The 14,825-nt window shown below is 43.6% G+C and overlaps 1 protein-coding gene across 1 annotated transcript in view; it reads left to right on the forward strand.

Moving 5' to 3' along the window:
- The first annotated feature begins 1,463 nt into the window (after window positions 1-1,463).
- LOC145337798 (dynein axonemal heavy chain 6-like) overlaps window positions 1,464-14,825 on the forward strand; it is a 785,492-nt gene continuing 772,130 nt past the window's right edge. Inside the window, exons 1-2 of the mRNA XM_080182651.1 lie at window positions 1,464-1,505; window positions 3,744-3,848. Of these exons, the coding sequence (XP_080038777.1) occupies window positions 1,464-1,505; window positions 3,744-3,848 (147 nt within the window). The remainder of the gene's footprint in view (window positions 1,506-3,743; window positions 3,849-14,825) is intronic.

A 14,825-nucleotide genomic window follows, 5' to 3' on the forward strand; every position in this document is an offset into this window, starting at 1 on the left:
CAATATCTCTCATTATCTGAGATTCCCAAAACTTGCTATACTTAACCTATATCCTTACAGGAATGTGCTGGTCCTGAATCCCTATCAACTTACACTTGAAACCCTCCCACATGCCAGATGTTGATTTGCCCTCAAACATCTGCCCCCAATCTACATTCTTCAGTTCCTGCCTAATATTGTTGTAATTAGCCTTCCCCCAGTTTACCACCTTCACTTGAGGACTACACTTATCTTTATCCATCAGTACCTTAAAACTTACTGAATTATGGTCATTGTTCCCGAACTGCTCCCCCACTGAAACATTGACCACCTGGCTGGGCTCATTCCCCAATACCAGGTCCAGTATGGCCCTTTCCCTAGTTGGACTATCTACATACTGTTTCAGGAAGCCCTCCTGAATGCTCCTTACAAACTCTGCCCCATCCATGCTCCAAGCACTAAGTGAGTCCCAGTCAATATCGGGGAAGTTAAAATCTCCCACCACAACAACCCTGTTACTTTTCAACCTTGCCAAAATCTGCCTACACATCTGTTCCTCTATCTCACACTGGCAGTTGGGTGGCCTATAGTAAACCCCCTACATTGTGACTACACCTTTCCAATTCCTGAGCTCTTACCCATATTGCCTCGCTGTATGAACCATCCGAGATGTCCTCCCGCAGGCCAGCTGTGATATTCTCCTTAACCAGTAGTGCAACTCCCCCACCCGATTTACATCTCCCTCCATCCCGCCTGAAACATCAGTATCCTGAAATGTTAAGCTGCCAATCCTGTCCTTCCCTTAACCAAGTCTCTGTAATGAAAACAACATCATCGTTCCTAATACTAATCCAAGCTCTAAGTTCAGCTGCCTTACTTGTTACACTTCTCGCATTGAAATAAATACACTTCAGTCCACCAGACCCTCTCTGATTTGCAATCCCACCCTGCCTGCTGTTTCTCTGAGTTTTACTGGCCCAACTCTCTTGAACCCCTTCAGCTAATTCACTTTGCTTTGGATCTCACCCCCCCTGCCAAACTAGTTTAAATACTCCCGTGTGACACTAGCAAATCTCCTGGCCAGAATATTTGTGCCTCCCCAGTTTAGAAGCAACCCATCCTTCTTGTATGGGTCCCATCTGCCCTGGAAGAGACCCCAATGGTCCAGATATCTGAAACCCTCCCTCCTACACCAGATGTTTAGCCACATGTTGAGCTACACTATCTGCCTATTTCTGGCCTCACTAGCACGTGGCACAGGGAGTAATCCTGAGATTACAACCTTGGAAGTCCTGCTTTTTAACTTTCCCTATATGTACCACGACCTCTGGCTGTTCACCCTCTACCTTCAGAATGCTTTCTGTCCGATCAGAGATCAATGGCAGATGCTGTATAATTTGTATAAATGTGAGGTTATCCACTTTGGAAGCAAAAACAAGAAAGCAGATTACTACTTGAGTGACTGTAAATTGGGAGGGTGGAGTATGCAGCGGGACCAGAGTGTCCTCGTGCACCAGTCACTGAAGGTAAGCATGGAGGTGCAGCAGGCAGTAAAGAAGGTAAATGGTATGTTGTCTTTCATTGCGAGAGGTTTTGAGTACAGGAGCAGGGATGTGTTGTTGTAATTATACAGGGCCTTGGTGAGGCTACACCTAGAATATTGTGTGCAGTTTTGATCTTTTCTGAGGAAGGATGTTCTTGCTCTCGAGAGAGTGCAGTGAAGGTTTACCAGGTTGATTCCAGGGATGGCGGGACTGATGTATAAGGAGAGATTGGCTAGGTTAGGGTTGTTTTTGCTGGAGTTCAGACAAATGAGGGGAGATCTCAGAGACTTATAAAATTCTAACAGGACTAGACAGGGTGGATGTAGGGAGGATATTCTCGATGGTGGGGGAGTCTAGAACCAGGGGTCATTAGCCTGAGGATTCAGGGTAGACCATTTAGGATGGAGGTGAGGAGACATTTCTTCATCCAAAAAGTGGTGAGCCTGTGGAATTTATTACCACAGGAAGTAGTTGATGCCAAAACATTGAATGTGTTCAAGAGGCGGCTGGATATAGCACTTGAGGCAAATGGGATCAAAGGGTATGGGAAAAAGCAGGATTAGGCTATTGAGTTGGATGATCAACCATGATTGTAATGAATGGCAGAGCAGCTTGAAGGGCCAAATGGCCTCCTCCTGCTCCTATCTTCTATGTTTCTATATTCTGCAAACGACAGAGGTCCCAGCATTGATCCCTGCAGAACACCGCTCCATTCTGAATGATACTCTTCCACCGCTACTTTCTGTCTTCTATGACAAAGCCAGTTCTGTATCCATCTAATCAGCCCACCCTGAATCCCATGTCATTTTAATTTTTGTACGTCAGCCATGTGGAACTTTGTTAACCCCTTACAAAAAGTCCATATGAACTACATTCACAGCTCTTGCCTCATCAATTATTTTTGTTACCGCTTCAAAAAACTCAATCAACTTGGTGAGACATGAACTTCCCCATTAAAAAAACCATGCTGCCTGTCACTAATGTATATCCTGTTCCTCAGTATCTTCTCCAAAAGCTTCCCCACCTCTGATTTCAAGCTTACTGGCCTATAATTCCCTGGATTATCCCTGCTTCCTTTCTTAAACAAGGGGACAACATTGGCTATTCTCTAGTCCGCTGGAACCTCGTCTGTTGTCAAAGAGGATGATGAAGATATCTGGTAATGCCCCAATTATTTCTTCTGTTCCTCTCACATTTACCTGGGATAATCCCATCCGGTCCTGGGGACTTGTCTATCTTAATGCAATTTAGGATACCCAACACTTTTTCCTTCAATATATTGAAATATAGGATGAAAGTAAAATAGCGGGGAACATAAAAACTGACTGTAAAAGTTTCTATAGGTATGGAAAGAGGAAAAGGTTGACAAAAATTAGTGTAGCCTCCTTACAGTCAGAAGCAGAGGAATTCGTAATGGGGAACAAAGAAATAGCTGAGGAACTAAGTTTGTACTTTGCTTCAATCTTTACAAAGGAAGAGATGAATAATGTACCAGAAGTTCTGAGAAACCCAAGTTTTAGTAAGGAACTGAGAAAATTGGTATTAGGAGAGAAGTGGTTTTGAGGAAATTAATGGGATTGAAGGTGGATAAAGCTCCAGATCCTGAATGTTCTGATGTGCCAAGTGCTCATCCAGATACTTTTTAAAGATGTGAGGCAACTCGCCTTTATCAATCTCCCAGACAGCACATTCCAGACTGTCACCACCCCTGGGTAAAAAGACTTTTCCCTTACATCCCCCCTAAACCTCCTGCCTCTCACCTTGAACCTGTGTCCCTTAGTGACTGAGCATTTGGCTGTTGCATGCCTAGTCTGTGAAACAGCTCTCCTAATTTTGGTCCAAACCCCTATGTTTGAGCAGGGTCTTTGCAAGGCCAACAGGGCTGGGTTTGCTGATGTTGTTTCTGGTGCCTAGGTTCTTGATGTGTGATCCATCCAGTCCTATTCCTTATTGACTTCTCTTTAGGGGTTTGGTACAACTGAGCAACTTGCTAGGCCATTCAGAGTCACTGCATTGCTGAGGGCCTGATGTCACATGTAGGTCAGACCAGGTGATGATGGCAGATTTCCTTTCTATATTTCTCAGTCTTTCTGGCCAGGTATCTTTGGATCCACACAGTTCCATCCCAGAATAACAACTGATCAAACTGACAGGTGGACTATTACAAGGGAATCTCTGAGAATTGACATTTCATTAATTCCTCTGCTCCTTTTTCAACAGGACCTTTCCAGCTACTTCTCTGGGATGAAGCACCAGAAAGATGCTGACATTGCATCCCGCCTTTACCCGAAACCTGGGAGCTTGGAAGCAACTCTGAAGCCTGCTGTAAGTTAACCCTGAACATTAAGTGAGCAGTGCGATATGATCCAAACACAGAAGGAGGTCATTCACAGCGTGCCTGTGTCAGATTGAACTGAAACAGAAGTAAAGTAAAAATTTATTTATTAGTGTCACAAGTAAGGCTTACATTACACTGCAGTGAAGTTACTGTGAAGATCCCCGAGTCATCACAATCCGGCGGATCAATGTATCTAACCAGCACGTTTTTCAGAGTGTGGGAAGAAACTGGAGCAGCCCCATGCAGACATGGGGAGAATGTGCAAACTCCACACAGACAGTGACTCAAGCTGGGAATTGAACGCGGGTCCCTGGCACTGTGAGGCAGCAGTGCTAACCACTGTGCCAACGTGCTGCCCACACAAAGGTTAATGGATTGACAGCTAGTTTAAGGAATTAGCAAAAATTAGAGATACTGTGCTGTGCAATTATTTTCTCCCTTTCCCCTATCTCTGCACCCCCCCTCCAAGCTGATAGGTGGGATTTTCTGAGACTGGAAATTCCCACCTGAGGTTGATGAACCTTTAATCAGTCTGTCAAATTGTCCGTCCTGCCCATGACAGTTCCCATGGTGTTACAACACTCTACCTAAAAAAAAGTCAAGGGACGTTTTTCACGCCATCAAGCCAGGGAAGGTGGGGCCTCAACACCCCAGAAAAACCCGGTTGCACAGAGGTGGGGGCACCGTCTTTAAAGAGCACCCCGGTCATTACAGGATTAAACCTCACCCACATCCCACCGCGGAGGTCGCAGGGGCCCTCTCCCCACCCCCAGTTAGAGTTGGAATTTCTCTACCACCCTATGCCTTCCCCATCCAATTAATGGTCCCACCCACTCCACCTCTTCCCCCACCAGCCTCATGTTGGCTTGGACACTGTGCCAACCTGGCAGTGCCAACCTATGTCAAGGGGCAGTGCAAGAGGGGATTTGCCAAGCCGCTTCCTGGCCATGTCCCTCTCCCCTCACCTTTACTTACCTTTATTCCCCTGAGGGGATCCCCATGACAGGTTCATGGTTGTGTGCAAATGTCACACTGGCACAGTGTCAGTACATGGTGGGAGGTCAATATACAGCAAAGGGGCAGGATCATGGCATTAGAATCTATTCAGATTCATGGAAAGCAGGTTCACGCCTGTGGTAGGTGGGAACCTGATGATGACACCATCGAGGGGTAGGGAAGTTGCACAGATACCAAGCGTGGGCTCAAGATCATCCCCAATGTGTTCTCTCTATATGTGTATGTGTACTGTCCTCAAGAGCAATTAGTGATGGCAACAAATGATGGCTTTGTTATCAAATCCCATGCATTAATTTAAAATGTGTGTATGCCTATGTGTGTGTGTGTGTGTGTGTGTGTGTGTAAATACGTACATGTGCATATGTATATGTATATATTTAGATGCATATGTGTGTATGCATGTGGTTGTGTATGTGTGTGAATGATATGTGTGGATATGTGTTGTGTGTATATGTGTAAGAGAGACAGGTAGAAAGAAGATGATACTATGAACTTTCATTGTCTGTGCTAATGCCAGCAAGGTGCTGGAATCTCCATCTGTGCAAATAATGTGAAGGAAGCAAAGAGGCACAAATGCTCCTGTTTGGAATCCCTGCAGTTCAGATGGAAGCCATTTGGCCCATCGAGTCTGCACCTACTCTCCAATAGAGCATCTTACCCAGACCCACATACTTACCCTACTAATCCCCCATCAACACATTGTTGCACACTAAGGGGTAATTTAGCATGGCCAATCCACTGAACCTGCACATCTTTGGAATGTGGGAGGAAACCAGAGCACCCGGAGGAATCCCACACAGACACTGAGAGAACGTGCAAACTCCACATAGACAGTGACCCAAGCTGGGAATTGAACCCGGGGTCTCTGGCACTATGAAGCAGTAGTGCTAACCACCATGCCACCACATCACCAGAAACAACACTCAGCCATTTCTTGGTAAGATTCCTCTCATAATCTCTCACATGTAGGAAAAATCTCATATGCTTGATCAGAAGTAGACGTTTTAATTTGAGAATACCACTAACAGAAATATTGAAATGTTGAACTGGTGTGAGTCATGATCCATGGAAGAAGGTTAGGACACAGTTAGAGGTCATTCAGACTATTGTATTGGGCCTCCTGTAAATAATTAACCATCCTAATCCCACTTGCCAGCTGTTGGTCTGCAGCCCTGCAGGGTGTAGCACTTCAAATGCATATCTGTTTTTAAAGGCAATGTGGTTTCTACCTGTGACACCCTTTCAGGTGGAATTCCAGATGACCACCTGCTCTGGTGAAATTGTGACATCACTCAATTCTCACATGGCTAATCCATCTCGAGACATGAAGGAACAATTTAGCATGGCCAGTCCACTTAAACTGCACATCTTTGGACTGTGGGAGAAACTGGTGCACCCGGAAAAAACCCACACAGTCACCCAAGACCGGAATTGAACCCGTGTCTCTAGTGCTGTGAGGCAGCAGTGCTGACCATACGTTACAGCATAGAAAGAGGCAACTGGCCGACACCCTAGGACGTTAAAGGATGTGACAGCATAGATAGTGGATGCATATCCCAAAATTAACTAGATTCTGGAAAAGTGCCGGTGGACTGGAAACACACTGAAGTGACACCCTTATTCACGAAAGGAGAGAGGCAAAAATTGAGAAACTATAAACCAGTCAGCTTGGCGTCTGTGATGGGAAGTTGCTGGAGTCAGTCATTAAGATGGAGGTGACTGAGCACCTAGGAAAGCAAAGCTGAATTCACCCGTGTCAGCACGGCTTTGTGAAGGGCAAGTCTTGTTTGACAAACCTGCTGGAGTTCTTTGAGGATGTAACCAGCAAGGCAGATAAGGGGGATCCAGTTGGCAATCTGTAAGTAGTGGGGTCCCACAGAGTTCAGTTCTTGGACCACAACTATTTCTAATCTACATCAGTGACCTACAGGCAGGGACAGAGTATAACATAGCGAAATGTGCTGATGACACAAAGATAGGTGGGAAAGCAGGCTGTGATGAGGAGATAAAAAGTTTGCAAATGGATATTGACAAGCTAGGGGAATTGGCCAGAATCTGGTGAAGTTTAATGTGTGAATTTGATGATCAGCCATGATCATAATGAATGATGGAGCAGGCTCGAAGGGCTGAATAGCCTACTTCTGCTTCTAGATTCTATATTTAGAATCAAAGAAAAACTACAGCACAAACAGGCCCTTCGGCCCACAAGTTGTGCCAATCTTACCTCTACCTACTAGTCTTACCTATAACCCTCAATCCCATTAAGTCCCATGTACTCATCCAGAAGTCTCTTAAAAGACCCTAACGAATTTGCCTCTAGTACAACCGATGGCAGCCGATTCCACTCACTCACCACCCTCTGAGTGAAAAACTTACCCTGACACCTCCTCTGTACCTGCTCCCCAGCACCTTAAACCTGTGTCCTCTCGTAGCGACCATTTCAGCCCTGGGGAAAAGGCTCTGAGAGTCCACCTGATCAATACCTCTCAAGATCTTATAAACCTCTATCATGTCCCCTCTCATCTTTCGTCTGTCTAAGGAGAAAAGATCGAGCTCTCTCAATCTATCTTCATAAGGCATGCCACCCAATCCAGGTAACATCCTTGTAAATCTCCTCTGCACCCTTTCAATGGTTTCTACATCGCTCCTGTAATGAGGCGACCAGAATTGAGCGCAGTGCTCCAACTGACCAGGGTCATGAAGCAATTAATTACTTTAATGGATTGAAAATACTCACCAGGACTTCTTGCTTTGGTTGGTTCAACGTCAAAAAACATCTCGTCACCCTCAGCACTGAATTCTCTCTCAGTTCCAAATTCCTGAGCCCCAGACTCAGTCTGTCTGAATTTCACCTCCACAGAACTGACCAGGGTCTTATACAGCTGCAGCATTATCTCCCGACTCCTAAACTCAATTCCTCGATTGATGAAGGCCAGTACACCATACGCCTTCTAAACCACATTCTCTACCTGCGAAGCCGATTTGAGAGTCCTATGAACCCGGACGTCAAGATCCTTCTGATCTTCCACACTGCTAAGAGTCTTACCCTTAATATTATATCCAGTCATCCTATTTGACCTGCCAAAATGGACCACTACACATTTATCCGGGTTGAAGTCCATCTGCCACTTCTTCGCACAGTCTTGCATCCTATCTATGTCACGCTGCAACTTCTGACATCCCTCCAAACTATCCACAACACCACCGACCTTCGTGTCATCAGTTTCTATATTTCTAATCATAACCCTGTAGCTTACAGCACTTTAGGTGTAGATCCAGGTACTTTTTAGAAGAATTTAGGGTCTCTGCCTCCACCACCAACTTGGGCAGCAAATTCCAGACTTCCACCTTCCACCTTCCTTCCTACACCTACTCACTTTTCTTGGATTTATGACCTCTGGTTCTACCACTTCGCCCATTTACCATTCTTCATTCTAGACTAGATTTGAAATTGTATCTCATCTCTGGGTTTGTCACTAATTGGTTGAAAAAATTTCTGGGACGCATTGCTTGAACTTACTCCTCTCAGTACTCCTTATATTGTTTGAATCCCAGTTGATATTTGGACAGTAAAAGTCTCCTGAAGAGTGTCTCTACAACCAGGAATATTGGGCTGCAATTTTGCTCCTCCTTGAGCCAAGTTTCCGTGAAAGCAGTGACACCCTGCTGCCATTTGTCTCCCTGTGTCCTTAACTCGTCCACCTTGTTTGTAATATTCCTTGCATTGAAGTATAAACATTTTACCCCCAGTTTGTTTCTCTTGCTGAACACTTTTTAAACTTTGCTCCTCCTGTAATTCCAAATCGATCACTACATCTACATCAATAGCTAATGTTCTGCTCTATTTTCCGGATCTGAATCTGACCGATCTTATCCTACTCTTAGGATCCCATTCCCTTGCCACACTAGTTTAAATACTCCGCAACTAGCAAAATCCCTTGCAAGGACATTGGTCCCAGCTCAGCCTGGGTGTAGCCTGTACAGTTGTACAGGTCCCACTCTAAGTCCACCCACAGCTTCAGCTCCGAAATCGAGTTAGCTAGAAGCTGCATTTGGACACACTTCTACACACATAGTGTCCCTTATTTGCCGCATTGTGCAGGAGGAGCATATCACGGCTCTATGGTCTCTTGCCATGACGTCCCTCTCAATTAAACTAATGACTCCCTTAAAAGGGCGGCACGGTGGCACAGTGGTTAGCACTGCTGCCTCACGGTGTCAGATTTGATTCCCGGCTTGGGTGACTGTGTGGAGTTTCCTCCCACAGTCCAAAGAAGTGCTGGTTATGTGCAATGGCCACGCTAAATTCTCCCTCAGTGTACCCAAACAGGTGCTGGAGTGTGGTGACTCAGGGATTTTCACAGTAACTTCATTGCAATGTTAATGTAAGCCTACATAAGGCTAATAAATAAATAAAATGTTAGTTGGAGGCCTTACTTACAATTGATAGGAACCTAGTTTCTTACTAAACACTTCTATTATAATTGTATTCTATACTTTTTTTTGTCCCTATCCCAGCATGAAGCAATTAATTACTTTAATAGATTGAAAATACTCACCAGACTTCTTGCTTTGGTTGGTTCAACAACAAAAAGCATCTCTTCGCCCTCAGCACTGAATTCCCATCTGACAGTGCTTACCTGACAGTCCCACCTGGTCACACCTACCTGGCAATGCTTACCTGGCAGTGCCTACCCAGCACTGCTCACCTGGCAGTGCCCACCTGGCACCCTATTTGAACTGTCATTGACGCCTGTCAGTTAGCACATTGCCACCCCTATCCTGCACATTATTCCTGATCAGCTTGACAAAAGATTCAATAAAGCACACAAACAAGATGGGAGAAAAAGGACAGCCCTCCCTGATTCCAGATTTGATTGCATGGTTTTCTGATTCTCGCTAAAAGATTGAAACTGTGCTACTGATGTTTGTGGACAGCACTTAGGTACAATCCCAGATTCCCTCACCAAACCCCATTTTGGAAAACCTATCCAAAGTATAAGTGTGGAATATTCTATCAAAGGCTTTTTCCTGGTCCAAACTGGTGATGACAGTGTTTACCTCCAGTGTGTAACTCCCTGACCTGCACATTGGTGATCCTATTCCAGAACAGGCTATTGCAGATCTTCCGGCTGAGTGAAGAGCAGAATTAATCAGGATGGACCACCAGCTCATGAGAAAATTTATTAGTGTTACAAGTAGGCTTACATTAACACTACAATGAAGGTAGTGTGAAAATCTCCTAGTTGCCACATTCCAGTGTATGTTTGGCTACACTGAGGGAGAACTTAGCGTGGCCAATCCTCCGAATCAGCACGTCTTTTGGACCATGGGAGAAAACTGGAGCACCTGGAGGAAACACACGCAGACACGGGGAGAACGGATAGACCACGACTCTGCACAGTGACCCAAGCCAGGAATCAAACCCGCTGTGCCACAGTGCTGTCCTTGGGCAGTATTTTGTAATCCACATTAGGCAATGAATGTGTTGCCAGCTTCTGATTTCCTCCTTCTCTCTCTTCTGCTTGTAGTTGTAACTGAAGCAATAATACATTTACAAGGTGCAACCAGCCATAACAAACAAGCTTAATTAAAGAAACATAGAAAAATTGCAGCACAAACAGGCCCTTTGGCCCACAGATTGCGCCGAACGTGTCCCTACCTACTAGGCTTACCTATAACCCTCTATCTTATTAAGTTTGGTTCTCCTAACTTTCCTCAGTTGTGATTTAAAACTCATGTTTACTTGAAACTAGGTGAGCATTTATATGTTGAAGGGTTTGAAAGAAAGACAGATTTGTACATGTTGATAGAATTGAATGCAGAAATTAGATGAAGGGGCAGCAGTTTAGATCCTCCTCACACTGCCCCAAGATCCTATTGAGTTAATAGGGCTGTGACCATAAAGAACAAAAAGTTTAATGCCGTTGTTTGCCGGATTTCATCCCAATTTTCTTGGCCATCCTATCTCTCTTCCAAGAAAAATTATTTTCTCATGACATGCCCTGGGTCAAGATATAGTAAGTTGTCCTTGACAATGTAATTTATTATAAAAAACGTAAGATTTTACAATCTACAGGGTTTTTTTCATTCCCACTCTCTCCTCAAAATAATCCATTTGAACGTTACTTGACATCTCGGAAGTGTTCAGCATTGTGAAAGCTGAAAATCCCACATTCCATTCTCAGCAGCACAGTCACTGCTTTGAAGCTAAAATTATCTTGGCTGTGATCACAAAGCCACCAGTTTTGACAATAGAAATACTATCAACAGAAGTTTGTCCAACTGATCTCCTCAACTGGAAAGATTGGAGAAGAAATTTCCAGAGTGCCTAATTTCCCTCATTTTCCCCGGGTTTTTCTCTGTTAATTTGCCTCTCCCTGAAGCTGCCAACCACGGATAAAGTGGCTGGAAAAATAGGCCAGTGTCACACCCTTGAAAGAAGAAGGTTTGATTCTGCTAACACTCTTTAACTGTCTGAGACCAGCATCTTAAGCACACTTGAATTACACAAAGAACTACACAGATAATGATGGATACTTAGAAGTGATTACGAGGCAGTAATCTGTTTGAGGGATTTAACTCACACAACATTAATGCTATGAGAAATCCTGAGTGTTCTGCGACTGCTAACTAATTAATAGTTTTGACATTCACTAGGAGACATTTACAATCATAATGCATTTTTAATACTCACGTTTCCCATGGGAAATTTAAGCACTTTGCCAATTTTAATAATCCCTGAATCTCAAACTTCCTCAAATGATGACATTTTTGAATGAAGTAGAAACATGGGATTGAAAGGTTTGGTACTTGGAAATGCCAGAGTCTGTCAACTTTCCTGAATTTATGTATTTTGTGCTGATTAAAGTGCAGAATTTCAAAAAGTTGAAGACTTTTCCAATTTAATCATCAATGGCAGCATCAAACACACTCAGTTTAGGACCCAGAACGGAATCTATCTACTGCCCAAACCACCATACTGCAAAAGTAAACTAGTGAGAGAAGACCTTGGGTAGATCCAAGATATAGCAAAGGGCAGCAAACATTGGTGGGAGATTTTTGATTAATACTGTACACAATATTACCATTGTGACAGTAATGTTGGGTACAGTATTAATCAGGAAATTAGAGCTGCATGTAACATGGCTAATGCAGTAATAGCTTCAATTTAATACAGACTGGGCAAATCTAATTAGTGCTAATGCTGTTGAGAATGAGGTCCTGAAACGTTTAGGATGTGAGTTTTTGGAGCAGTAGTTGAGAAGTGTATTAGGGATGGGGATTTTTACATTTAGTATTATCTAATGAGAAAGGGTTAATTAACAACCTTGCGTTTAAAGTGGCCATTAGGAAATATTGACCATAAGATGATAGTTTTACATTAAGTTTGAAATGATAAAGTTCATTTGGAAACAAGGTCCTAAATCTAAACAAAGGAAATTCTGATCCTTTGAGGGACAAGATGGCTGCATGAAAAGATTTGATGGTAGACAGGCAATTACTGGTATTTGAAGATGTCTTGCATAGTCTATAACAAATATACTTTTCTCTCAGACACAAAAACCCAACAGGAAAGATGAATCAAGCATGACTAACAAAATCAATTAAAGAATATGTTAGACCAAAGGAAGTGGCTCATAAAGTTGCCAAAAAAAGTGGTAAGCCTAATCTTTGGGCACAAAGTATATTTCAAGTCCTATTATTTAACTGCTGATCTATATTGAAGCATAATTGATCCATAATTATTAACTATAAATAGTTGCTTTCAATGCCAGAATTATTTGTGTTATTCATAGAATCATAGGAGATAGTGCAGAAGGAGGCCATTCAGCCGATCAAACCTGCACCAACAACAGTCCCTCCCAAATCCTATTCCCTTGCCCCATGTATTTATCTTGCTAATCCCCTGACACTAAGGGTGATTTATCATGGTCAATCAATCTAACCAGCACATCTTTGGACTGTGGGAGGAAACTGGAGCACCCAAAGGAAAGCCACACAGACAGTGACCCAAAGCTGGAATTGAACCCAGGTTCCTGGTGCCGAGAGGCAGCAGTGCTAACCATAATGCCATTGTGTCGCTGTTATTAATTCAATATTACAATTGCTGACGTTTGCTTTTTCTTTTAGGGTTTTCATCCTACAATTCCCACTGCAGAGCCTCCTGACAGCAGTATCTGCACTCTTCGAACACCCATCTACAAAAGGGACATCCCAAATAGGCGGGACATTTGGATGAAATGGAGAGAGAGAGGAAAATATTTCCGCTCTAACAGGTATGAATGAATCACAGAATCTTTACTGTCCAGAAGGAGGCCATTCAGCCTATCAAGTCTGTGTTAGCTCTCTGAAAGAGCGTTCTTTCTCACCCTTCTGCCTTATCCCTGTAACCTTGCACATTCTTTCTTTTCAGATAGTAATCCAATTCCCTTTGAACGCTGTGATTGAACCTGATCAGGACAACCTTCCAGACTCCAGTCACCCTCCGGGTGAAAAATTTTGTCCTCATATCACTCCTACTCCTTTTGCCAATTACTTTAAATCTATGCCCTCAGGTATTTGATGCTCTCTTGAATGAGGACAGTTTCTCACCATTTATTCTGTCCATACTGCTGAGGATCATGAATACCTCTATCAAGTCTCCTTCCAGCCTTCTCCAAGAAAAAAGGCCCAACTTCCCTCATCTATCCTCATCTCTACACTGTTTATCCAGAGACTATTCTGCACAGGAACAGACCATTAACTTAATAGATTGAACAGATCTGGTGCGGCGACAATAATCTCTCCCTCAGTGTCAACAAAATGAAAGAGATTGACTTCAGAAAGCTTAGAGGAGAACATGCCCCTGTCTACGTCAACAGGGATGAAGTAGAAAGGGTCGAGAGCATCAAGTTTTTAGGTGTCTAGATCACCAGCAACCTGTCCTAGTCCCCCCATGCTAATACTATAGTGAAGAAAGCCCACCAACACCTCTACTTTCTCAGAAGACTGAGGAAATTTGGCATGACAGCTACGACTCTCACCAACTTTTACACATGCACCATAGAAAGCATTCTTTCTGATTGTATCACAGCTTGGTATGGACTCCTGCTCTGCCCAAGACTGCAAGAAACTGCAAAAGGTTGTGAATGTAGCCCAATCCGTCATACAAATCAGCCTCCCATCCATTGACTCTGCCTACACTTCATGCTGCCTCGGCAAAGCAGCCAGCATAATTAAGGACCCCATGGACCTGGACATTCTCTCTTCCACCTTCCTCCTTTTGGAAAAAGATACAAAAGTCTGAGGTCATGTACCAACCAACTCAAGAACAGCTTCTTTCCTGCTATCGTCAGACTTTTGAATGGACCTACCTTGCATTAAATTGATCTTTCTCTACACCCTAGCTGTGACCATAACACTCCATTCTGCACTGTCTCGTTCCCTTTTCTACGAACGGTATGCTTTGTCTGTATAGCGCACAAGAAACAGTACTTTTCACTGTATACTCATGCATGTGACAATAATAAATCATAGAGTAATAGAGGTTCACAGCATGGAAACAGGCCCTTTGGCCCAACTTGTCCATGCTGCCCTTTTTTTTTAAATCCCTGAGCTAATTCCAATTGCCCACATTTGGCCCATATCCTTCCATACCCATCGTACCCATGTAACTATCTAAATGCTTTTTAAAAAACAAAATTGTATCTGGCTTTACTACTATCTCTGGCAGTTTGTTCCAGACACTCACCCTTTGTGTGAAAAAATTTCCCCTCTGGACACATCTGTATCTCTCCCCTCTCAACTTAAACCTCTAGTTTTAGACTCCCCTATCTTTGGGAAAACACATTGACTATCAAGTTGTTCTGTGCCCCTCATTATTTTATAGACCTCTATAAAATCACCTCTCAGCCTTTTACGTCCCAGAGAAAAAGTCCCAGTCTATCCAGCCTCTCCTTCTAACT

The sequence above is a fragment of the Carcharhinus amblyrhynchos genome, unplaced genomic scaffold (assembly GCF_965287045.1).
Source record: "Carcharhinus amblyrhynchos unplaced genomic scaffold, sCarAmb.v2.hapA scaffold_76, whole genome shotgun sequence".
Lineage (NCBI taxonomy): Eukaryota > Metazoa > Chordata > Chondrichthyes > Carcharhiniformes > Carcharhinidae > Carcharhinus > Carcharhinus amblyrhynchos.